The sequence below is a fragment of the Lissotriton vulgaris genome, chromosome 9 (genome assembly GCF_964263255.1).
Source record: "Lissotriton vulgaris chromosome 9, aLisVul1.2, whole genome shotgun sequence".
NCBI lineage: Eukaryota > Metazoa > Chordata > Amphibia > Caudata > Salamandridae > Lissotriton > Lissotriton vulgaris.
The window spans coordinates 615,937,940-615,964,566 of record NC_141697.1 but is presented as its reverse complement, the minus strand read 5'-3'; the positions used below and the strand labels follow the sequence as shown (position 1 = coordinate 615,964,566).

General features: G+C 48.4%; 1 protein-coding gene across 1 annotated transcript in view; it reads left to right on the top strand.

Annotated features, from left to right (window-relative positions):
- The window catches only part of LOC147691962 (uncharacterized), a 262,624-nt gene that overhangs the window by 148,915 nt on the left and 87,082 nt on the right, over positions 1-26,627 (top strand). Inside the window, exon 3 of the mRNA XM_086938248.1 lies at positions 23,907-24,046. Coding sequence (XP_086794374.1) covers positions 23,907-24,046 — 140 coding nt within the window. The remainder of the gene's footprint in view (positions 1-23,906; positions 24,047-26,627) is intronic.

Genomic DNA, 26,627 nt, shown 5'->3' with positions numbered 1-26,627 from the left:
ACGCCGAAGGCTTTCGCTCCGAAGCTTGGGGCAGGCGTGCCCTCGAAGGAGGTATCAACGCCCAAAGCGGCATTAGTGGTGTCGAGGCCTCGGCTCCAGCCACTTGCAGAGGAAGAGCGTCGAGAGGTCATCATCGACGCCAATACTGGGAAACTGTCTCTCCTCAAACGAAAGATCACCACGGAGCCGGTGTTGGAACATTTTCGGATTCCTCTCAAAAATAAGAAGGATTCTGCGGGTACTTCGGCCCCGATAGAGCCTATGTCTCCACAAGCCTTAGAACACTCGCCAACGCGTTCCAATGCAGGGGATGCTGACGATGAGGAGGTCGAGTACAACTATCCGGCGTACTCGGATCCGGAGGAGGAACATGAACCTTGGTCTGCCGGAGGCGACCCAGAGGACCCGCAGTCAGGTCAGGAACCGCAGCTTTTTGCGGCAAAGAATTCACCGACGGAGGACTCGGCAGCCTTCAACGCTTTAATTGAAAGGGCTGCAGCTAACCATGATGTCGAGCTGCACTCAGACCCTGTGGATGTGGACTTTTTGTTTGACACTTTCTCAGTGGCTGAAAAGTCAGTCAAGACACTGCCAATGCTCAAGGGAGTGCTGAAGCACGCGACGGAGGTCTTCAAGGAGCCCACTCGGGCGCGTGTCATCAATCCTCGCATTGATAAGAAATATAAGGCAGCGCCCTCGGATCCAACATACATCAAGGGACACTTGCCACTGGACGCGTTGGTTGTATCCAACGCACGAAAGAGGGCGAACTCGCAGACCACTGGTGACGCTCCTCCCCCAGACAAAGGGTCGAAAATATTTGAGGCCTCAGGGAAACGGATTGCTGCACAGGCAGCTAATATTTGGCGAATCTCAAACACACAGGCCCTACTTGCACGCTACGATAGGGCTCATTATGACACCTTAGAATCACTACTGCAACACTTGCCTGACCAGTACAAGGAGGCAGGAGAAATGTTAATTCAGGAGGGAAAGCTCATCACAAACGCTTCCATCAAGTGTGCGCTGGACGTGGCTGATACAGCCTCCAGGGCCATCAACACTAGCGTGTTGCTAAGAAGACACGCATGGCTTACGATATCGGGTTTCAAACCAGATATACAAACAACCATCCTGAACCAAACAGTTAATCCTGACCACCTGTTCGGCCCAGAGGTGGATGCCACCCTGGAAAAGATGAAAAGAGATACAGACACTGCCAAGTCTATGGGGGCCCTCCAGTATCAGCAGTTTCGGGGTGGTTCCTTTCGCCGCTCCAATACCAGAGGCACCTCAAGGGGTCAGGCATCGCAGTCCACGCAGTATTATAAAAGTAATACCCAAACCTCATACACCAACAAGGGTAGAGGTGGCTACAGAGGCAACAACATCAAGGGCAGGGGACGTGGAAACAACAGCTCCAGGTCCACCACCGCCAACAAGCAGTGACGTCTTGTCACTGCCCCCCGACCACACAACACCGGTCGGGGGGAGACTCCAGCAGTTCCTGCCCGCGTGGAAATCCATCACCACGGACAGGTGGGTCAAGTCTCTTATCCAGTACGGTTACTGTCTGGAACTTACTTCCACTCCACCAAACATACCTCCAAGAAGCCGTCCTATGTCCGGCGAGCACTTGCACTTGTTGCAGCAGGAAGTTCAAGTCATGCTGCAAAAAGGGGCAATAGAGCTCGTCCCTCTGCAGGAAAGGGGAACAGGGGTTTACTCCCTGTATTTTCTAATCCCCAAAAAGGACGGATCCCTCAGGCCCATCCTGGACCTCAGGCCCCTCAACTGGTACATTCTCTCGGAGCACTTCCATATGCTCACGTTACAGCAGGTACTCCCTCTGCTTCAGCAGGGGGACTTCCTGGCTACGCTGGATCTAAAAGATGCATACTTTCATATCCCCCTGCATCCTTCCCACAGAAAGTATCTCAGATTTACGATTCAAGACCAGCATTACCAGTTCAGGGTTCTGCCGTTCGGGGTCACCACAGCGCCAAGGGTCTTTACGAAGTGCCTGGCGACTGTGGCGGCGCATCTACGACACCAAAACGTCCACGTCTATCCTTATCTGGACGACTGGCTCATTCAGGCAAAAACAGAACAGCAGTGCGCCGAACACGTGTCCCGCACCATTCATCTCCTGCACGATCTGGGATTCTCTCTGAACTACCCAAAATCCCATCTCCAGCCCGCCCATGTACGGCAGTATCTGGGCGCGACGATAAACACTCTGGCGGCCACTGCGCAGCCAAATTCAGTGAGAATCGCCAGTATCCAAACGCTGATCCAACGATTCAGGCCCCAGCACTCGCTTCCAGCGAAAGTGTTCATGCAGTTGATAGGCATGATGGCCTCCTGCATCTCCATTGTCCCGCACGCGAGACTACATATGCGTCCGCTTCAGGAGTGCCTGGCACGTCAGTGGACTCAGGCTCATGGGCAGCTAACAGACCTAGTGTTGGTGAGCGGTCGGGCGTACAACTCTGCATTGGTGGAATCCACAAAACCTTTGCAAGGGCCGACCGTTCCAGGAGCCTGTGCCACAGATTATCCTGACAACGGACGCTTCTCTCCAGGAATGGGGAGCTCATGTACTCCACTACACAGTGCAGGGACTATGGACACTACAGCAAAGGAAGATGCACATCAATGTGTTGGAACTGATGGCAATCTTCATAGCCTTGAAGGCGTTCAAAGTACATCTGTGCAACAAGGTCGTGTTGATCCGGACGGACAACATGAAAGCGCTAAACGTGGGGCCCACTCATACTCCTTTCTCGTACACGATGAATGCAAGCACTCCACTCCCCTGCTGTGCCCAGCCCCAGCCGAGAGCCACTGACTGCAAAAGAAAACTAAAATGAAAATAACAAAAGTTATTATCACTTTAGTTTTCCTTTTGTTCAGTGAGGCGACGGTCCTCCGCCATAGCGGAGTAGCCGCTACTGCTGCCTCTTTAGCGACATGTGTGCTACTGTGCTTTCTGCCACGGCCAGATAACCGCTAGAAACCACGGTTCCCGTATTGACGCACCTGAGCCGATGTGTGCAGTGCCCTGCCCCATCCTCGTACATGAGTGGGAAGTGCGGTTCTCGTAGCACACCGCCTACCATCTCTAAAAGCATCGCAGTACGTTTTAAGCATAAGCAATGTGATTAATCGATAATATTTTTACAAATTAATATGTGCATCTAGCCTGTCTGTGACAGGAAAAAACAAGAGCTTAGGAGGGAAGATCTTTACAAAGTATCATCATTGACACTAAAGAAACACTCTGAGTCATGTGCCTGTCTTGGGACGAGGCTATCCTCACTAAGGGTATGACTGAGGCAAGAAGGTCTTGTGAGGGGTATTTTTTTCGTAGTTTTATATGGCGCGAACTTGACTTGAAGGTTTCAGGTATCAGAGCGCTTTACACGAGCACCAGTTGCGTTACACAAGGACACATTCATTTTTGTTGGGCACGGGGAGATTAAGTGATTTACCCAGAATCACAGGATATTGAGCGCCATTGCCGAGACTGGAACCCGGTTCCCCAGATTTTAAATCGACAACCCCTAGCTGTTAGGCTACATTCTCTGCCCATGTGCATTCACTTGAAGAAAAGCACTTTGTGGCGTAAACACAGCATATTCTTAATTTTTGCTTGCTGCAGTTTTCCCTTATTTAATCTTTCTTGCTTAGTTTGCTTCACTCTGTGTGTGTTTCATCATTTGACATGGATAAGGATGCTAGGCGTTAATCATTCTTTGGGCCTTCTATCTAGTAAGCAAGTTGAATGAGTCAATCTTGTTTTTTTTAGATTTCCAAGAAACACTCACCTCCTCAGAAATGTACAAGCAATATTTAACACTGGAAAAAACCCTTCAGATCCCACTTGTATATTCCATCTAACCCTTCCATGTAATTTACCATTTGAGCCTGAAAACTTGAATTTACCAGGTACAGAGGTGGGAATCCAGACTTGAAGTGGTTATTTCTGACTGAAAGAAATTAGCCAAAGCCACGCGTTCATGTAGGGCAGCAAAAAACACTGCACATACCTTTCACTGCTTTTGTACTCTATAGCACTTCTCGGAAAATTCCTCATAAACAAAAATAATTGTGTGGAACCAAAAGTTGACAGTAGGCATCCAGCCTCCCCTCTCCTTGAAAATGCCTACTCTAAAGTAGAAATTACAATTTGATCTCGAATGTTCTTTACAAACTTGAGTTGTTGATCTATCTCCCATTTACATCCAGCAACACACAAGGAAAATCTGCAGCTCTTCAGACCACAGAAAGGTACCCGCATCATCATCACCAATATCTTGCTGTAGCCATCCCTGCTTGTGGGGTACATCAAACAGACATTGTCATGCTCGCATATCACTTTTGCACATTTCTTAGCTAACAGTCTTTGCTGTACTCTGTGATGTCACCTGATTCCCGCTGAGCGAACCATTTTCAATGAAGAATGTCCTCATTGGCAGAACAAAAGCTCACACCTTTGGAGCAGTACTTCCTGATTGAAGATCTGCCTCTTAATATCTGCCATCAGAATGTGCACATCCAGTGCGTAATTTGAGCCAATGGTTTCAGGTGAGGCACACAGCACTCATGTTTGGGGACTGTAATTTATTTTTCCAGGGGCGCCTTCGCGGAGGAGCATCACTGCACTGCTCTCTGAGCAGTAAAAAGAAAAGAAAAATGATAACGCAACGTTATCATTTTATTTTTCCTACTGCAGTGGCTCATTTGTTTCCTGCGGGAAGGGCTGGGCTCCATGACGCCAGCGCACTGCAGGGGGTGGAGTGGTGGCACTCTCCAAGTGCACATGACAGTTTGGTCGTCCGTCTTGGGCCGGCCAAATAGTCCTGCGCACTTGCCATGTTTTCCACCCAGGCTTGGAGAAAATGCCCACGCTCCCAGTCCCTGCCTGAGCGCAGAACCACAGCGCTCAGACCAATCATAACACTGCATTGAAGCGTTGTGATTGGCTATGGGGAACCTGGGATCCCAGGTGCTTCCTGCTGCCAGGACTCCAGAGTCGACACAGGAAGAAAACAAGAAGATAAGGAGGACAGAGGAGAGGCAGCGGCTGGCCGGCCGTAGCCAGATAACTGTTTTTTTTATTATCCTTTTAATTTCTCCCACCTCCTACCCGCCTTCCCCCGCCTCACCACCACCGTCTGGTAGCAGCTGCTTCTGTATTTTTCATTAACAGACTTTGACCTAGAACAAGCGAGGGAAAGGCAGCGTGAAAGAAGGAGGAAAAGAAAGGCAGAAAAAAAGAGAGAAAGCAGGGATGAAAAAGAACATCCAAGAGTTAGATAACGGGATGCGCATTGTGGTGAATGAAAGAGGCATGGGGTGGAATAAATAATAGATTGCCTTGGTATTCAGAGCCCTGATTGGTCAGCACCACTGGTGGGCTTCTGAGAAAATCTTTTGGCCTGGTACTTATTCTTTTACAAATCAAGCACTGTCAGCCCCCCCAAGAAGCTTTAGTCTTGTGGGGTGTAGACTACTAAGAACATTATTTTGTCACGATTTCATTCTGAAATCAAAATGTGCGTCAGACATTTGTTCAGGTGAAACTCAACTTCATGTTGTTCTGTCATTCCTCTTTTTACTGCCAGGAGCAAAACAACCTATTTCACCACCAGCGTTATTTGTCAAGCTCAATCTCAAACTTCCCACCTTATATTTTGTGTCCACCCTTTCCATCTTCTTTGCCAGCACTGTCTTGCAGAGTCACACTACTTGCTACAAACACATACAAGTGCACACACATACACATATATCTATATTTTCCACATTCATACACTCACACTTCCTCTCCCTGACTTCAATTTATTTCCACTCATGTATGGTCTACGGCCTGGGCTTGTTTAGACAGAGTACACCCTCTACAGCAAAATCCTTTTTACTAGTTCCCTAAACTGGTTAACACTTCTTACCAGACATATACAAGCAACCTAATGAGTAGGTGATGAAGCGAAAAAGAACTATCAGGAATCTGGCAGATGGAACTTCCGTCACAGTTTTAATACCAAAATGGAAAGAGGACATTAGCTGTGCCATATCTTGCATTTATTTGCCATAGTCAACAAAGGAAATAAAAGCGTTTAAAAGGACACAGGCCTCCATATTATAGTTTCTAGCATAGGAAAGGGATTCATCTGCCTCAAACATATGGAATTTATTAGACTGGTACCTGAGGAGTAGACAGACCTTTGACCTATCCTCTTCTGAGATGAGATTACTGCTTTCGAACAAAAGTACAGTGAGACGATACATATTCTAGAAGAAGGTAAATAGTGTGAAACATGATGAAAGTGACTGAACTCCAGTTAAAGTCCACGTTTTAAGTTTGGTTCTAGTTGAGATAAAAAAAACTAAGCAGAAGATGAACACTAGGATTTGAATTGGAGAATACTGAAAAGAGTAACTAGTGGCAGTGGCTCATATTAAGTGATTGAATTTTGATTGACATGCGTATAAGTCTGAAACACAAATTGAGGGTTCCCCACTGCCCTAACTGTGGAGATGACCACAAGTACACCCTGTTCTCCCCTTATTGTCATCTGCCAGACTGAGGTTTGGTTGAAGCCTACATTAAGCTGGAAATTTGCCCGGGACCAATCAGTGGGAGCATCAAAAGGAAGCCCCCGAGTTGTTTTGAATACTTTGCATTAGGATACCCAACACACATGTCACCAGATTTAATTGTTCCTCCAGCTTCCATAATACACTTGTTTCAAAATCACCAAGAATAAATACAGTGATCGCCAGATGGTCGAATTACTGCTTTGGCTGGGCACCATTTGACCCGAGTTAAAGTCTAAGCCTTGGGGGACCTCAGAAACATCCGGAAGCTGCTGCGGCCTTGGACATGGACTACTGGGACGAGGGAACACAGTCAAGGCCAAGTAGAAACTGCTACTTTTGTGGTGAACCAACTCAAGGAAGAGCCAGACCAGAAGCCCCTAGGACATTCAACTCTGCTGAAAGGGATGCAGACAAGGACCATAGATCATATGGAGAGCTTGAACATTGGCTGCCTTGTGGGTTATCCATCTGTTTCCATCACATAGATCCTCACCACATTGCATACCTAACATTGTAGAGAGCGTTTGCCCAGTGACCACCTGTTAGACTTGGCACCTTTTCCCAAAAAGTTTCGCTTTTCGCACCCCTAATGTAGGATGTATCCCCCATGGTAAAGGTTACTGAATAGGCCATGTGAGGTATGAGAAGCCCTGTGTAATGTTAAATGCAATGCAATGGTGTGTACATTTATTTCCCCCCATTGTAAACATGTACCCTGGTGAAATGCTGCATTTGTGTTTTGCATTTGAAATGGCTGCCATGGCTGTGCATTGTGCCACCTGGCTGCAGGAGGTTAGCAGTCTAGTTGTTAGGTACCCAGCCACCCCAGCATTTGGAGGGAAAGTCTGGCACCCAGGGTGCTCTACTCCTTCCCCTGAGCCAGTTAGAACTAGTACGCCTGAGAATCAAAAAGTTGCTAGCATTCGTGCCAAGAATTTTCAATTCTATTAAGGACACGGAGGCGAGGATTATGCTTCTCTTATCTTTACTGCAAAACACAGCAGCCAATGAAAATGCATATTTTCTTGTATGAACAACTACATTGCCCATGATGCACACATATTAGCCACGCCTCCATAGTCCATAAGAACCCTCTGCGTGGTCCCATTATCCTCTTTATTTGCAGAGAACACAAGTCCAAACATTAACATGAATAAATCCCCAATCTCCTCCAACGTGGAAGAATAAACCAGTCTTCAAGCAGAAACTCGTGCCATCCATCGTCTTTCATTCAGACTTCTTGTCTGATCCTGAAATAAAGGAAATGAAACAAACGCAACCACTGTATAAACCAATTCGTCATAACAGTGAACATGTAAGCTTTTTACAGTTAACAAAACCGGGTGGGATAATCCTCGCCTCCGTGTCCTTAATAGAATTGAAAATTCTTGGTCGCGGGGAGGAGCCAAGATGGCGACCTGGTCGGACGTGTAGTCCCTCGGCTCCGGGGACCGTCTCCTTCTTTGTGTCTATCCTGCCGGCGATCCTGTTTTTAGAAGGCACGTTGCGGAAGCCGATGTGCTGCGGCGGCCCGTGGGGAAATTCTGAGGCTTGCGGTTCCTTGCAAGCGGCTCTGATGTCCGACTGAAGTTTGCGGCCCGCAGCGGACCCGAGACCGGGGCCTCGAGTGGACGCTGGGGCCGGCTGCCGGGTGAACAACACCGGGCGTCGGCGGCTGTTTGGAACCAGTCGGACCACTCCCACTAGACGCGGCCGAATTTGGAACGCGCGCCCCACTGGACTGCAGGTACTGAGTTGGATGTGCCTGGAGAGCTATCCGGGGGGATTGCACGAGTGCAGAAACCCACACTGCGACTGCTGAGGAATGCCTGAACACAGCCCCGCTAGCGACGGGAGGCTCCCGAATTTTCTACCCTTTTAATATCGAGCGGGGCGGCCTATTCAGGGAACAATGCCTACGGCCACTCTTCAGACCTGTTTAACGCTTTTTCTTGATGTGTAAACCTGAGGCCCATTGGCAGCAGCCCTACATTACTCGAGGTGTTTCCATTGGTGATCGCGAAGCGCATAATGGAGGGCAGCCTTGGGGAGCCTGTGCCATGGAGTGTTCGTGGACGTTCGGTGCAAGGGGGCTCGATCGGAAGGGAGCGTGAAGCTATTCGGGGCTATGGCGACCTAATGGCGGCTATTGACTCCCTTCATCACGATGTGTTGCACTCTGCACAGACCCTGATCAGCAAGGTGGACGTTATACTAAGTGCTCAGGGATGCTTTAAAATGGCTTCCTCGCCGGACTGTAGCTGCACTCTTTGTTCCACGTCTGACTATGACAAGATGGCGGCTTTGCGCAGCGGTGATGGCTCAGAGACCCCAGGCCCCGAGGTAACTCTTGCTGCTGATGATTATTGCCCGGGCCGGAGTGTAGTCCATGGACTGCAATCACGACGGGAGTTCTCTCCCCGCACCGTGGCTCCCTCTACCCGAAGATCGCTCCAGAAGGGGCTGGACATCGAGCCTTTCTTCCCTGGATCGGTTTCACTCTGTGCCTCGAGGGTGGTGTACTTTTGGCCCAGCATGATACCATTGGTCCTGTGTATACAAGACATGGTTGAGTACCTACGTCAATTTTCCTCGTTTGGACTATCGTGCAAGTCTTCCTGGGCTATCTGGGTTTCCATGGTTCGCGGTGGTAGAAAAGAGAGAACGGGCCAGGGGTGAACACTTATGCTTGTGGTTTGGTGGTTTCCCGTTGCTGACCTGGGAATGTGGGTGGTGTGTTGCTGCCTTTGACTGCGCTGTGTGTCGATTCTGTGCCTCCAATTTACTCTGATTGTAATACTTAACATCACCGGACTTTCTACTTTGTGCCGTTATTGAACTTGCGGGATGGTGTAGCCGGGGGACGGGTGGTGGGCTCCTTCCCGCCTTCCTTTATTTACTGAGAGTTATAGATTAGGGCTCTTTTCTTACTCTCTATATTTCGGGACTCCTTTTACTGGACGACAGGCACACTGCTAGGGGGGGGTAGGCCGTAGCCCACTGCAGGGGTGCAGGGTGGGGGGCGGACGGGGGGGTTTTTGGTTTTGTTCTTTTTGGTTCTATGGGCCTTCTATTCTTTTTCTTTTTCTTTCTTTTCTGGGTTTAGACGTTTCTGCATGTGTGGTAAGCAGCGATTCTGGCATTTTATTACGTTGTGTATTTGTCTATCCTGTTCCTATGAGGCCGGAACCAACTCGTTGTTCTGCGATATCCTGTTCCTGTCTATCCTTCAGAAAAAACTTTTAAAATTAGACCTCAGTATCTCTGTACCATATCCTTTGCGCCTTTCTATGTTGCAATGTACTGTATCTGCGAGCCCTCGGGCTCCTTGCTGGACTGTATATGCGAATTTCTATCAATAAAGTTCTTCCAAAAAAAAAAAAATAATAAATCTTGGTCGCGAATGCTAGCAAATTTCTTATTCTATTACAGGACCGGAGGCTTCAGATTATGCTAGTTTAACGCTCATTAAAAACCACAGAAGTAATATTACCCACCAGCTTATAATAAAACGTTTTAAAAGTTTACTCAGAAGACCAATCTGCACAACGCAAGATATCCTGAATGTTAGAACCCAACATATATGATTTTGACACCATAGCCCCTCTTACAGAATGAGCACCAAACATCTGGATGTCAATACCAGCTTCTTGCATTACAAATCGAACCCATCTGGCAATGGTGGCAGCTGTTACTGGTTTAAATGGTTTCTGCAGTGCAATCAACAGCTGAGAACAGCCTTGAGGTCTCAAGACCTTTGTACAGTCTTCATACGTTTTTAAACATTGTACCACACATAATTTTTCATTCTCTGGGAAAGCATTGTAATCAATATGACGAGAGAATGTTTTGGTACATCCAGTAATAGTGAAAGAAACCCCTTCAGGGGTAAATACTCTACCTGTAACGTTGAGTGCTCTCACATCCGATGAACGTCTGCACGACGACAGGCCTAGCAACATGGCGAACTTGGCCGAAAGCTGTTTCCTAGAAAGGAGGGCATTAACAGGCCAACGGTTAAACAAGGATATAACTAAGGAAACGCCCCACAGACCCGAATATTTGGGTTTAGGTGGGTTTGTAACCCTAATTCCTTTCAGGAGTTTGCATACAACCAGGTGCATGCCCACCCGTTTGCCATCAATCAATCAATCAAGAGTATTTGTAAAGCGCGCTACTCACCCGCTAGGGTCTCAAGGCGCTAAAGGGGGGGGCTGCTACTGCTCGAAAAGCCAGGTCTTGAGTTGCTTCCTGAAGGAGAGATGGTCCTGGGTGAGTCGTAGGTGGGTGGGGAAGGTATTCCAGGTCTTGGCCGCCAGGTAGGTGAAGGATCTTCCTCTGGTGGTGGTTCTGCGGATCCGTGGGACGGTGGCGAGGGCGAGGCTGGCGGATAGGAGCTGGCGGGGCTGGCGGGTTGGTGTGTAGAATGTGAGGCGGTTGTTGAGGTATTCGGGGCCCAAGTCGTGGAGAGCCTTGTGTGCGTGGGTGAGGAGTCTGAACGTGATCCATTTGCTGACCAGGAGCCAGTGCAGGTCCCTCAGGTGGGCGGAGATGTGGCTGTGTCGGGGGATGTCCAAGACGAGTCGTGCTGAGGCGTTCTGGATGCACTGGAGTCTTTTCTGTAGTTTAGCGATGGTCCCAGCGTAGAGGGCGTAGACGGCTGGTGACGAGGGCCTTGGTGACCGTTTTCCTGGTTCCAGTGGGGATCCAGCGGAAGTTCTTACGGAGCATGCGGAGAGTGTTGAAGCAGGAGGAGGTAACGGCGTTAACTTGCTTGGCCATCGTGAGGGAGAAGTCAAGGATGAAGCCCAGGTTGCGTGCGTGGTCCGTGGGCTTGGGTGATGGGCCCAGAGCAGGGGGCCACCGGGAGTCGTCCCAGGCGGAGATGGATGGGCTGAGGATGAGGACTTCCGTCTTGTCTGAGTTCAGTTTCAGGCGGCTGAGCTTCATCCAGTCTGCAATGTCTTTCATTCCGTCCTGGAAGCTGGCTCTGGCGGAGGTGGGGGTCGTTGGTGAGGGAGAGGATCAGTTGGGTATCGTCGGCGTAGGAGATGATGTTGAGGTTGTGCTTGCGTGTGATGGCTGCGAGGGGGCTCATGTAGACGTTGAAGAGGGTGGGGCTGAGCGAGGAGCCTTGAGGTACGCCGCAGATGATCTTGGTGGCTTCTGCGAGGAAGGGCGGGAGACGGACTCTTTGGGTTTTGTCGGAGAGGAAGGAGGTGATCCATTCCGGGGCCTTTCCTTGGATCCCGGCGTGGCGGAGGAGGGTTGTCAGGGTCCAGTGGCAGACTGTGTCGAACGCAGCCGAAAGGTCGAGCAGGATGAGGACGGCGGTTTCTCCGTTGTCCAGCAGGGACCGGATGTCGTCGGTGGCCGCGATGAGGGAGGTCTTGGTGCTGTGGTTCGCTCGGAATCCGGACTGCGATGGGTCGAGGGAGCCGTTCGTCTCCAGGAAGGCTGTCAGCTGTTTGTTGACGGTTTTCTTGATGACTTTTGCAGGGAAGGGGAGGAACGAGATGGGGCGGAAGTTCTTGAGGTCTGAGGGGTCTGCGGTGGGTTTCTTCAGGAGGGCGCTGATCTCTGCGTGCTTTAAGCTCTCCGGGAAGGTGGCGGATATGAAGGAGTTGTTGATGATGTCCCGAAGTTTGGGTGCGATGATGAAGTCGGCTTTGTTGAAGATGTGGTGTGGGCAGGGATCAGCTGGGGAGCCCGAGTGGATGGTGTTCATCGTGTGGGTGGTATCTTCCGTGCTAACCTGAGTCCAGGCGCACATGGTGGTGGCGGGGGGGTGTAGATTCGGTGGTGGGGTACGTGTTCTGAGCGCTGAAGCTGTCGTGTATGTCGACGATCTACGGTGAATAAAGGTGGCCAGAGAGTTGCAGAGGTCTTGAGAAGGCGTGATGTTGTTGTTGCTGGCGTTGGGGTTGGAGAGCTCTTTCACGACGTTGAAGAGTTCCTTGCTGTTGTGGGTGTTGTTGTCCAGTCGTTCTCTGAAGGATGACCTTTTGGTGGTGCGGATCAGCTGGTGGTGTTTGCGGGTGGCGTTCTTGAGGGCTGTCATGTTGTCCGTTGACTGGTTGTGGCGCCAGGCTTTCTCGAGGTCACGCAGGATTTCTTGGAGTCTTTGAGATCGTTGGTGAACCACGCGGCTTTCTTGCTGTTGAGGTTGCTGGGAGGGTTTTTCAGTGGAGCAAGGGTGTCGGCGCAGTCGGTGATCCACTGTGTGAGGTTGCGGGCTCCTTCCTTGGGATCCGTGGTGTTGGTGGGAGGGTTTAGGCGCAAGGAGGTGGTGAGTTGGTCGGTGGTGATCTTGCTCCAGCATCTTCGGGGGGTTTGTTGAGGTCGGTGGTGGGTCGTTGTTTTCCTGAAGTTGAAGTGTACGCAGCTGTGGTCGGTGGTGTGGCTAAAGGTGATGTGGTTGCTGGAGGAGTAGACAGGGTCAAGCGTGTGGCCGGCGTAATGGGTGGTGGTGTTGACCAGTTGCTTGAATCCAAGGTTGGCGAGGTTGTCTAGTAGGGTGGTGGTGTTGTTGTCCTGGTCGTTCTCCAGGTGGAAATTGAGGTCTCCTAGGAGGATGTGGTCGGGGGAGGCGAGGGCGAGTGGGCTGATGAAGTCTGCGATGGCCTCGCTGAAGTGTGAGCGTGGTCCCGGGGGTCTGTAGATGAGGGTTCCTCTGAGGGTGGTCTTGGGGTTGGTGTGAATCTGGAAGTGCAGGTGCTCTGCGGTGGCGAGGGTGACGTTGGTGTTGGTCGTGATGCGGATAGTGTTTCTGTGGGCGATGGCGATGCCTCCACCAGTGTATGCCCCGCTGAAATGGCTGATCGAAAGTTATTGACCAATCGGTAAGCCAGACCTTCCGCTGCTTTGTCTGACAAGAAATTTAACACGTGGGGTAATTCTGCCCCCACGGGTTCCAAATGTCGTTCCAAGCACCAATCCACTCAGCTCTTCCAGGCTGAGGAATATCGCTTCCTGGTGGAAGGTGCCCAGGCCTGTTTGATAAACTCAGAAGCCTTGTCCGAAACTCCTGGCAAATGCCACTGTTCCCTGAAAGCCTCCAAGCCATCAGCTTGAGCCGCCCGTCCAGAATGATGGGATGCCGCTCCTGAAGAGGGCCCAGCAACAAAGAATTCGACTCCGGGAGCAACCTGGGGAGGTCGCAACTCCACTGTAACAACTTTGGAAACCACGCTGAGACGTCCACCATGGCGTCCCCAGGACTATCTCTGCTCGTTGCCTAATCACCTGAGTCATCAACCTGGGGTTCAGCAAGAATGGGGAAATGCATACTAGGTCGCGGCTGACCAATCCTGTAGAAAAGCATTGGTCACCTGTGCCATTGGATCCGGCCTCCAGCTGAAAAACTGCGGAATCTGGCACGTGAGTGTGGAAGCAAAGAGGTCCGTCTGGGAGGGACCCCAAAGTGTCTGAAGCCACTGAAAGACCTTGGGAAGCAACTTCCAGTCCCTGTAGTCCCTGAGGTGTCTGGAATTCCAATCCGCCACCTGATTGGACTGGCTCGGATGTACTCCGCCATCACTGAAATCTGATGAGTGAGGCAATAATGCCAAAAGTCTTTGGCTATCTCCACAAGTAGAGACGATCTTGTGCCGCCCAACATGTTGATATACCTCACTGCGGACACATTGTCCATGCGGAGGAAGATGCAACAAGAGATCTGCTTCGGGGACAGTGTCCAAATTGCGAAGGACCCTGCGAGCAGTTCCAAGCAACTCTTGCGGAGACCATCTGCCGCCTGTGGAGATGTCTCCGCAGCCTGCGCCCCAGCCCCAACGGCTGGCGTCGGACTCGATAACCATTTCGGGTTGGGAACCGAAGATTGCTCTGCCGTTCCAGGCGTCTACATGACCTAGCCACCACTGTAATTCGGTCCTGACTTTCTGAATGTGTCTGATCTTGAGGCGCTGAAGAGCCCTCTAGTAAAGAGAAGACCCGGGAAGAATTCCTACTACTCTTGCAATGGGCCTGAGCGTGACCGTCTGCCTGTTCAACAGCGCCAGGATCTCTTTCTTGAGATCTCTCAACTTCGTCTTGGGAAGGGAAAGCTGAGCCGACCGTGAATCGATCGTGAACCCGAGGAAATCTATCAACTGAGTCGAAGTAACCACCGACTTCTGCAGGTTGTTTACGAACCCTAAGCTCTGAAGCAGCGTTGTCGTGAGACCAAGATGCTGCAGGAGTGAAACCTGACTTTGTGCCATGATCAGGATGTTGTCTAAATATATTGAGTCGTATCCCTCGCTCCCTGAGATGGGCGACCACTGGTTACATCACCTTGGTGAAACACCAAGGTGCTGAGGAGAGCCTGAAAGGAAGAGCCAAATATTCATACCACTGGCCGTTCCACCTGAACTGGAGGAATCTGCGATGTGGCGGGAAGATTGGGATGGAGAGGTAGGCGTCCTTGAGGTCCAGCCTGACTAACCCATCTCCTTCCTGCAACAAGTCCACTAGAAGATGGATCCCCTCCATCTTGAAATGATTGTATGTGAGAAACTGATTGAATTCCTTGAGGTTCAGAACAAGCCTGTTCCCACCCCCTTTCTTCTGTACAATAAAAATGTTGCTGCAGAAGCCACGAGGCCCCTCGTTGCACGACGCTATCGCGTGCTTCTGCAGCAATCCTGCAATCTCCTCGTTTATAAAATTTCGATCTTGTAGGGAAAAATGGAGATCTGCGGGGAGATTTGACTGAAAGGGAGGAGAGTAAATCTCTAACTGAAAACCCTGAATGGTTTGCAACACCCAAGTGTCCTGAGTTAGATCCTGCCACTACCGTAGACAGTGCCGAGTACGACCCCCCAACGGAAGAAGGGAATGGTCTACCACACTCACCTGCGGATTGTTGGGCCTTGAAGTTCACCCTGTTGTTGCCAGTCTGGAAACGCCCTCTATTAAATCTTCTACGGGAAGGGTAAAAGGTACCCCCACGTGTGGAATCCCAGTCGCCTCTCCCGCGACCAAAGTCGCCTCTCTGGGAACCTTGCTGAAATCATCGACCTGACAAGCGGCTCCCGCCTCCTCCGGGCCGATTAAAAACACCCTGCTGGAAGAGGTGCAAAAGAGATGCAAAAGAGATGCAAAAGTACCGACGTACTTCGAAACGTCTTTGACAAAGCGCTCTCCGAAGAGCTGTCCACCTGCTAAGGGTCCCGGCTCAGCCTCTGCCAGCTTCGTGAGGTTGCTGTCCATCCTAATTAGCAGAGACTTACGTCTCTCCGACGAGATCGCACAGTTCGCGTTGCCATTGAGACATATGGCCCGTTGGGTCCAGCCTGCAAGGATATCCGGGTCTATCGTAGTCACGCTCTCCTTGGCCGCCAAGGCCATCTCCAATATTTTGGCCAAAGGGCCCACAACGTCCAGCATTTTATCCTGTCAGCCGCGCCAGGCGCGGTCAATGCCACGTTTGGGATCTTTGGAGAACTTTAAGAATGTTAGGAGACTAGCATCAATTTCGGGCGTCTCCGCCACTTTGTCCGGCAGGTCCAGGTGTGGGCATTCTGACTTCAGACGATTGCGCACATCTCTGGAAAACCCTTTCCTCAGATTCTCGTGTAGGTAGTCAGAAACCGCGGGAGGCGGTATCCAGTCAGATTATCGGGGGTGCATGATCTCGGAAGGGTTGAATGTGAACGGGGTGTTAGGAGGTTCCGCCGCTGAGGGTAGCGTGGTCCTCACCTTCTTTGGGGGGAGGAGGCTCCTCCGAGGTGTCAGTGTTGGTGTCGGTGTTGGTCGTGGAGGTATCCGTGTCAGTATGGGCCTTTAGCTTAGCCTTGGCCTTAGCCCCCGCATAGGAATGGTCTCCTGCCCCACTGGTGGGCAGCGTTGATAGAGCCTGGGCATGTGGCAATTGCATAGGGGCAACCGAGCCTACACCAGAAGTAGAAGCTTCCGACTTCCTTTTCTGTGGCCGCTTGTCATAGCCATGTCTTCTGCCGAAACCCTCTAACTGCTTCCTGATAGGTCGCAGGGTCACCGCTAGGGCTTGCTGAACGGTCTGAGGAACCGTGTGTTCCATTGCTCTGTTAACAGAGGACTGAACTAAGGCGTCCAAAGCTTCTACGAGGTTATCCTCGAGGATAGCCTCCTGCTGTCCTTCATACACGTCCTCCTCATCTTCATCTTCATTAGGGTATCTAACCCAATCTTCCATATTAAAGGTGGAGTGATATAGGTATAAGACAAATGCATTCTTAATGCAGCCACCAGGAGGGGTAATGAGGGGGGGGGGTCAGCCCACAAGCACACAGTATAACCAAATGACTCCTATAACCCCCTCAGCAAAGCTGTAGTCCAAAAGGTCAGTGACCTAGGCCAAATATTTATACCCAGAGCGTGTGCCCACTCTGTGGCCTGTATTTTACAACCATTGCGCAATGCGATCCAAACAGAGTGGCAACCGATCAAAGAAACGCTTCGCAATGCGTTTAAACAACTGTCAGGGATTCGCGCCGATGCGCGCCGCCCAAACGCTACCAAAAACCAGCCCAAATTGGTAGCGTTTAATATAGCCCAAATTGGTAGCGTTTAGGCGCGCGCACGGCGGGTGCGAGCCACCCGCGGGTGTGGCGGAGGAGGGCTATTAGAGGGCCTAACGCCGGCCTAGTGCGCAATGCCGGGAACAAAGGCTCCGGTGAAAACAACGGCTGCCGGTCAAGGACCGTGAGTAGAGACGCGACATAGACGTTGCATTCAGCGAGAGGCGGAGTGAAGCTCCGCTCTAGTAACACAATGGGTGATACACTGGGAAAAAAGGAATATATAATGCGCAAGAATCGTAGCGACGCTCCGAACCAAATCAAAGCCTGAAACAGAACATCCCTCGAAAGGTACAATGATACCAATGTTGTATGAAAGTAACTTTATACAGTATGAAATATCAGCAATAACATAGAAAAATCCCCATGCAAAGCAGAGTGAGGAACATAGAATGTGCACTTAACTCTTGCTGTGAGCAGCAAAGAAAGAGGATGATATGACCACGCAGAGGGTTCTTATGGACTATGGAGGCGTGGCTAATATGTGTGCATCATGGGCAATGTAGTTGTTTATACTGTTTATACAAGAAAATATGCATTTTCATTGGCTGCTGTGTTTTGCAGTAAAGATAAGAGAAGCATAATCTGAAGCCTCCGGTCCAGTAATAGAATTCTAGAGGCTTCCAGCCTTTCTGGTATAGGTAGAGCAGTAGAGTTGTCATGTGCTGTGACAGAGCTGGGACAGGAATGTGAGGGGACCTGCTGCCAGGGGATACCGCCACTTGGGCCTGTGTGCTGGACCCTGCACCCATCTAGAACCCCTCTAATGTCCCCAGGGCTAGTGGAAGCCCCACTTCAGGAGTTCAGGCTGCTGTGTAGGAGGAGGGCCACGCTGCAGTGGGGATGTTGAAAGCCTACCACCCTGTTTTGATGATGCCCCCACTACCTGCTGACCTTGCCCAGTAGTGCCTACTGCTCTGTCCCCCGGGCCCCTGAAGAAGGAGGGCCCCCCCCTAGGTCCCTGAAGCTCCCGGGACCTTGTGCCACGCAAGCGCTGCGCAAAGAAACGCCTAGTAGGGCTGGCTGCTGGGACTGTCCGCCCCCCTTTCGCTGTGCGCCTGGAAGTGTTGGGCCTAGAGGAAGCGCTGTGTGCTAAAGCGCTATGATCTGGGAAGCGCTGTGCTGTTAAGGAACTGATTGCCTGGCCCTGGATGAGTGCTGCCTGATGTGTACCTGCCTAAGCACCACAATCCTAAAGCGCTGTGCCTAGAAGAAGCGATGTGTGCCTGCAAAGCGCTAACCTTGCCCTGGACTGTTTCAGCCTGCTGTGCCTTTGGAAGTGCTGGCCTGCAGAAGACTGCTTGTGTCCCAAGAGCGCTGTGACCAAGACTGCCCTGCTGATTGCCTGCCAAGCGCTATAATCTGGGAAGCGCTATAATCTGGGAAGCGCTGGCCTGTTAAAGAACTGAATTGCTTGAGTGCCTGCTAAGCGCTATAATCATGGAAGCGCTGTGCTGCAGAAGCCCTGGGTGGTCTTAAACAGCCTGAACTGTACTGCCTGCTGCTGAGCGCCGTGTTGGGAGGATTGTGCCCTAAAGGAGCTGTGGCGCCTGTATGCAGAGTTGTTCAAGGAGGGAGCCTACCCCTCATTGCCCCCGAGACTAGTGTTTGGCTGCCACAGAGGCCGTCCTGCCCCCTGGAGACTGTAGTTGGGCCCCGTTGGCCCCTGGTAAACTGAAGCAGCCCCGAAAGGAACTGAGGCTCCTGAGCTGGGCATCAATAGAACAGATGCATAGGGTTGATGTACTCAATGGTGTACTCGCATCGAGGAGGATGCCCTATGCCCTGAGTTAAGCCTAGTGTTTGTATGCCCCCAGGTTCATCTTCAGTACACCCCTGAGGTATAGGGAGATATACGCCCCAGGTGCTGATGCTGAGGTCCCTTGTTAAAGGTGTTTTAGGCCTGACAGGTTTCAGATTTACCTCCTGTTGTTAACACTGTTGATGCCATTCATATTTGCACAGTGTTGCTGGCCTAAAGAGTTTATCCACAAGGGGCTTCCATGACTAATTTTTATCTTTATGCAGAGGGCTGTTATCTGTAGACTGATGTTACCAATGAGGTTAATATTTTGCGCCTATTGATTGTTTGTATGCTGATGCCATGCATGAGGGGTCTTCACGCCTAATGAATTATTTTACGCCACAGCCTTCTACCCAGGTGATGCTAGGGATTAATACCTGTGTTGGCCCTGCGATATTGACCTTGGGTTTCAACATTAGTATTTCTTTCCGTCAATTATTCTGCTAAGGTTTCATGCCAATGATAACATTCTTTTTATTTCAGCTGGACACTAATGGACTTCCTTAACCCTTTTTCTTACTTCTCCCATTTTTCCTTGTAAATAATCCCCCTGTTATATTTTGCTCTTACGCCAGTTGGCACCCCCTTGTGATTACTGCTATTGTTGTGTTTTACCTTTGCAGGTTGGAGATAATACAAAACGTATTCTTTTTCCAACCAGAAGCGGTGTCGTGTCTCTTTGTGGTGTGCCTGGTGTGTTGTCTGTGGGTACTGCGTGAATGCTTCACACATGTCCTCTTAAGTTTGGGCTGCACGCTCTGCTCCATGCTACCCTGTGTAGAATTGGTAACCCCATTTCTAACACCACCGGTGTGCTAAGAGCACATATCATGAAAGACATGATACTCCCCTCAACTGCATCAAGCCACTACCCTCGGCCTTAAAAGAATATCTCTTTAATTTCTGAAGGACTTTCATGTATTGTTTCCAAGCCCAAGAACTGTAGTAGTCCCTCTTCCTCCTCAACCTCCTGTGCGTAGTCCTTGTTTAACACAAATGAGGACCATTTGAACCATCTTTCTTCGATGTACAATTCCCTAGTTTATCACTGGTCAAATATATTATGTTATGCTGATTTTACAGAAGGGTCTCCTACTCGCGCAGATTCCCCATGATGGTACCCTCTGCAGTTCGTTTGACCGAAGAGAGGAGCAAAGGGGTTAGGGCCTGCAGTAATTGTCAAGCTTAGATGACCAGAGAGACCCAGACCACTACCAGGTTTTATAGTCCCTACCTGTAAACCTAGGCCAAATGTTTTTGTTTTAAAAAGTTATTTATTATTTTAAGAGAGAAAGGAGTAACATCAATAAACAGTACACGAACAGTATATGAAAGGTTTAAAACTATACTATGTCCAAGGTTTACATGGAATATTAACATAGTCTTAACAATCCTAATTAGTCAATGTGAAGACACGTAGCATAGCTCGAGAGCTAGACTCGATAGTGTCACTGGTTATTCAGACTGATATTGCTAAGAAAATTAAAAAGAAACAAGTGGAAAGGAGGAAAAAAAGAAAGAGAGAGATAAAGAGCAAAAGGACAGAGTAGTGGGGACATGCAGATCATGAGGGTATGTATATATGCTTTAATGATCTGCTAATATTTAATTTTCGGCACAGTATGGTACCCCTTTGGTAAGTGTTGCGGCTCCCAGTGGTCTGCGGACCCCAGGTTAAGAACCACTGATCTAACCAGTGAAGCTTTTTCCAATCATTCCTATGCAAGACAAGACCAGCAAGAAGTAAGAGTATCAGAATCACCATGAAGGTCATTTTTTCTACTCTCAGTTCCCGTAATTGTAGGGATATCACTGGTACCCACAAAATATGCACATATCAGACAAAAAATGCACTCATAAATATTTCCAGTGCAGATAACAGATTTACACAAGTCATTTTTACTGTAATCACAAAGTTTTCCAACGGTGCAGATTAGTCATTGACTTAAGTTCCTTGCACGCAAGTGAAATTAACAAAGGTTTTTGCAAGTACATACTAAAGATGCAAAGTGGGAGTCTGTGGGAATGCCGGTTAAAAGCGGAGATGCTCACAGACCTAATAATGTTCTCCTTAGAAGATCGTTGTGATTTTTTTGTTCTTTTAAAATATGAATGTTTTCAATATTCTCTAGTGTTTTCTTGTGTGACTCGGATGGTCCTTTGCTTTCATTCTCAAAATCGCAGCTTGTCATTTTTTTGTGGTTTGTTCTACTTATTTCACCTTGACTTTTTTTTCCTTGCCAGTCCACAGATCTAGCAACCTCAGGTAGGAGTGTCATATTTAGGTCACACCACCTTGTTGGAAAATACTTTTTGTGGTCTTACCTCGAGCTTACAGTGGGCTTACAGCCCTCCCGTTGCTTACTGGTTGCTTGTATTGTCACTCTCATCTGCTTGCTTCTTATATGATGGGTTTCCACGTCCACCTTAGGTTGGGGCAACACCAAGGTTGATTAACACTTAACTCCAGAACTTCTGGACTAAAGTGCAAGGCGGGCAAATCAGTAATTTTTTTAATTAATGAATAAACAGTCAACTTTTAATTACTGGTACACAAACATGTTTGTATTCCCCAATGTCTGTTAACGTCTACAAATAACAAATATATGTCATGAATGTTAATGTTAATGTTAGTGATATTTATAAAGCGCACTGTTGCCCAAGTGCGTCCTGGCGCTATAAGTGATGGTCCCCTAAAGATGAAGATAGAAATGCCTAGAACTTTATGCTTTAAACAGCCAGGTTTTTAGGGATTTTCCTGAGACGAGCAGCTCCGTTGTGCCTCTAAGAGAGAGTGGAAGGTCATTCCATGCCTTGGCCGCACCTAGAAAGAAGCTTCTGCCACCCCAATTGGCTTTTTTTGCCAATGGAATGCGGATCAGTTTAGCCTCTGAGGATCGCAAAGACCTGGACGGCGCATACCACTTGATATTTTGGATTGGGTGTTCTGGACCCGTGGAATGTAGTGCTTTGTGAGTTATACGCAAAGCCTTAAACAAGACTCGTTTCTTAACAGGCAGCCTTTGCAATTTTTTCATTTCAGCCAAGATGGATTTATGTTTTGGAATGCCTGACAGCAGTCTGGCCGCTGCGTTTTGTTGGAGTTGCAGTTCCCTTAGGAGATCTTCCTGTCCGTTGACATATAGGCCATTGCAATAGTCCAACCTGGACATTGCTAAAGCAGTGACAACCGTTTTTTGACTTGCTACGGGGAGATAGTCCAGTATTTTTTTGCATGATTTTAAGATGTAATAGGTTGTTGTGACAACTGAGTTGACTTGGTCTTTGTAGGTTAATTTGTTGTCAATAGTGAACCCTAAGTTTCTCACTTTCCTAACTGGTGTTGGGAGAAGGCCAAGAGAGTCTGGCCACCAGGCTGGTGTCCAAAATTGAGGATTATTTCCGAAAAGGATCACCTCCGTTTTGGCTGAGTTAAGTTTTAAGCAGTTTTGGGCCATCCAGCCACCAACAGTTGTCATACAGTCATGAAAGCGCCTTCCTGGCTCCCGAGTATCCTTCGGAAGCATGGAGACCACTATCTGAGTATCGTCAGCATATGAGGTCAGCTTGAGTCCAAAGGAGTCAATAAGGGGAGCGAGCTGGGAAACATAAACGTTAAAAAAAGTGGGGCTCATCGATGACCCCTGCGGAACTCCACAGGGAAGGGAGAATGGCTTAGCAATAAAGTTGCCAAGCGAAACTGTCTGCTCTCTCTCTGTTAAGAAAGATTTGATCAGCTTCCAAGCCGTGCTTGTAACACCAATCTGCTAGAGCCGGTCCATCAATAAATTATGATGGACCGTGTCAAACACCACAGAGAGGTCCAACATGATCAGGGCTTCATTGCCTCCCTGATCGGGAGTGGCTCTTATTTCCTCCGTAGATTTAATGAGAGCCGATTCAGTACTGTGACTCCCTCTAAAGCCGTACTGCGCGGGGTCCAGTTTATGACCCTCCTCCAGAAATTGACTACGTTGGGTATTAATAAATTTTTCAATAATTTTGGGGGAAGTGGTAGTCTGGAGATTGACCTAAAATTATTGATATCTGTGGGGTGCAGTTTTCCAGGCTTTAGGAAAGTAGCCCTCAGAGAGAATCCTATTAATGATCTTTGTCTGGGTAGATATAACTGTTTCTGATACCAATTTCAGTACGGTGGGGGGGACAGGGGTCAGTTGGAGATCTTGATTTGATTTTAGTCAGAATGGAATGCACGTCCACCTCTGTGATAGGTGTGAACTGGCATAACTGAGATATGATATTCCTTTATTTGAGGAATGTGATTAGTGTCCACTGTAAAGGATCAGTGATTGAAGGGCTCAAGATTCAATATTGTCAAAGAAGACACAGCCTTCCATCGAGTTCAGTAAATTAAGTACCTTCAAAGACGGCATAGTAACATCTCTTAATTCCATTGTTTAGAAACTGCAGAAATGCGGTATAAAGTGCTACATAAAATAATATATTAAGTGACAGCCACGGTTCCCCCTGCATATTTCCTGCATTGAGCTTTCCTTTTCAGCCAAAACTGACATCGATTACATTGTCAGTTGTTCTACAGTTTCAGAGTGATACTTAAAATATGAAAAAATCAGATTATAGACAATTTGACCATTTTTATATCAGGTTGGTTTCTCTGGAGGGCAAGCCACGGACAATTTTGGGTATCTTATCACCACAAATCCAGGATGCCTAACGCTTATGCTTATGTGTTTGTTTTATCACGATGTAAGAATTTAAGAACTTGTTGTGAGAGCAAAGTGGGTTTCGTATGCACTTGGGTCAAATGTTTGCCTCAACATTTTGGTTTTCCTGGTGCATATTTTAAAACCCATGTCGCCATATTCGTCAGGGATTAGGAAGTATTCCCGTTGTTTTTCATATGCTTTACTGTATTTATTTTTAAAGCCACCAACAGCTTCCATTTTTGATTTCAGGACTCGCAGAGCTCATTGAGGACTATTCTTGAAAACTGTTTTCCACCTGAGCCTTTGACAATGTTGCAAGAGGATGTTCAGCCACTAGAAGTTCTCCTGTCTTCCCAAGCAAAGACCCGTGGGAGTGACCCACACTTAAGGTCAGTGTTTTCTGTATCTCTCAAGCTGCTAATGTTCTGTGACAATTAAGCCATCGTGGCTGCAGGTAGAGTTGCAAAAACACAAATACTATATGACACAGTAATAAAGAAGGCTCTTTGTGGAGAATATATGGGTGTTGGGCTGGAGAAAGGTCCTCTGCTTGGCTCTGGAGAGTGCATGCCCCTGCCTTGAATTCCCCATAGCTAGTGCTTAGTTTGTAAAAGAATGAGTGTCACTGCCCCACGCTTTGCTCAGTAGTCCGCGGCCGGCGCATTAAATGTCAGTGCGCTCATTACCAAGGCTGCGCAATCTTCATTCAACTTAATATTTCTGTAATCCACTTCCAGACACTTTATCTCACTCTTGCAGGTTCCGGCTTTCTGTTTTTGCGAAGGGGTTTCCGTCTTTTTCTTCCACTTTCTTCCCCTTTATTGTAGTTTCCTACTTTTGCTCTTGGGAAATGTTATGAGGAAAAATAAGTGCTGGTCCCCAGAAATGAGTGCCATGGCCCCTACCGGCTCAAATTAAGCAGTGCCTACGGCAAACTATAGTATTTTTTGACACCCTAACTCAGCACATATGAAAATTGTGCCTGTGCACTGAGGCCTTTCTGTGAAGTGGAATGAGACCCAGAGCGAGGCTCTGTGGTTGGGAGGCACACTAAGTGCACCTCGATTATTAGTTGAATGACTCCTGTCCTCTCCTCAGGCTGTAGAGGAGTGACAGTGGTGGCAGCGAAATGACTCTAGTGCAGGGCAGGCATTTTACCCGCTTGCCTGCATTACAGAGAAGCATCTCTGCCTTTTCCACATTTGACATCGTTCTGCCAGGTTTCATAGCCATGTCCTTTGCCCAGCGATAAGATAAATGGCTGTTGTGTGTGCATGTATTACAGATGTGTAGATGAGTGTGTGCATTGCTTCTGTCAGTAGAATGCATGTGCAGAGCGAGATAATGCATGTAGCTACAGGCACAGTGGGGTCCATTTTGTATCAGGCATACTCTGTATAATCAAATACACAAAGGTGATCGGAGGAATGCTTGAAAATAGTCTAAACCACTTGCAATTGCTCTGGGTAGCATTCAAAGGGACTCCAGAGGCCATCCTTATGCAAATTAATACTGGCCCTGCACTTCATAAAAAACAGTCTCTCCCAGGTGCTGGAGTGCTTTGCTTCGGGCAAATTCGTGGCCCATGAAGTACTCTGTGCTGAATCTTAATTTCAAACTGAGGCCAGGCATCAACATCAATACTTTTCCATTACGTGAAGCACATTAGGCTTCACAAGGAAGACAGAGTGCTTAAGTTCAAGCTATAAAGGTTTATTAAAGGATTAACAAGTTCTGAAAAGTTCTGGAAGGCATCTGCTAGTCAGTTAGGAAAAAGATTGTGATTCTCATCTACATTGCCCTAGTTTAAATCACACAATTCTAAAATGTGATACATCTACACATGGTTCCCAATTAACGAACCAACCAGATTAAAGCACAGGTAGATAACTAAGCTCATTATTTTCTCAAGCTTGTATAGAATGAGGCTACTCGAAACATCCTCCAAATATATAGTTATCGGCAACATAACAAAATACATTGTACCAAGCTGTACTCTACAGATACACGCTCGCAACTCATAAGGACATTCTGAAGTTATCATGTACAAGAAAAACTTTTCACAGGAAGGTCACATTCATGTTGTAAATGTGATTCAGCTTCTCCTCGATTAAACAAGTATTGGCATAGCCAATAGGTCTCGCCTTTGGGACATTATAAGTGTTTATATATGCAACAGTTGATGTTGTTGCAGGAAGGATATTGTGCTGCATAACTAAATACTTATAAGGCCTCAAAGGCCAGACCTATTCGCTACGCCAATGCTTGTTTTTCTGCCCATAGAAAGGAATTGAGAATGATCCGTAATCGGGAGAAGGCCGCTGAGCTGATAGGAAGCAGGGCCTGCTGCCAGCCGGGCAGCAGGAGACGGGGGTAGAAGGGAGAAGGAGGAGGTCTTATCTTTGTGAGATGTGGGAAAGGGGGAAGCTGACATTTCCCGGTCTCCACACTCGCTGCTGCTCCCAGACTTGAAAAGGCGAGATAAGTTGCTGCCCGTAGTACATTGTTCCAGCTGAAATAAGATTGCAAAAAAAAGAATGTGATTACCTGGTGGTGGTTGGTAGGAGTACACTGGACACTTAGTTTTTAGTTTACCGATTTGCTGCTGATTAAATTACTAACAATTTGCGGCACAGGGAGGTGAAGGGATTTGCCACAATAACGAGATTTCTGACGAAGAGCTAAACATTAGATTAGCACTCAAGAAATGAGATTTCAAGGTCAACATTAGATTAGCACTCAAGAAATGAGAGTTCACGGTCAACATTAATAGATTTGAATACGTGAATAGCGTGCAAATCCTAAAGGTTCTCTTTTTTTATCGAGGTCATAGATGGATGTGAGGGAGCAGCGCCAACAGTCGACTGCGTCATCTACAGGCCGCATGAAAACATGAACAGCATGCTGTTAACTCACTGAGTAGTGTTGGTTAAATGTTCACTCCTACATGTGGTGTGTGAACAAGGCAGG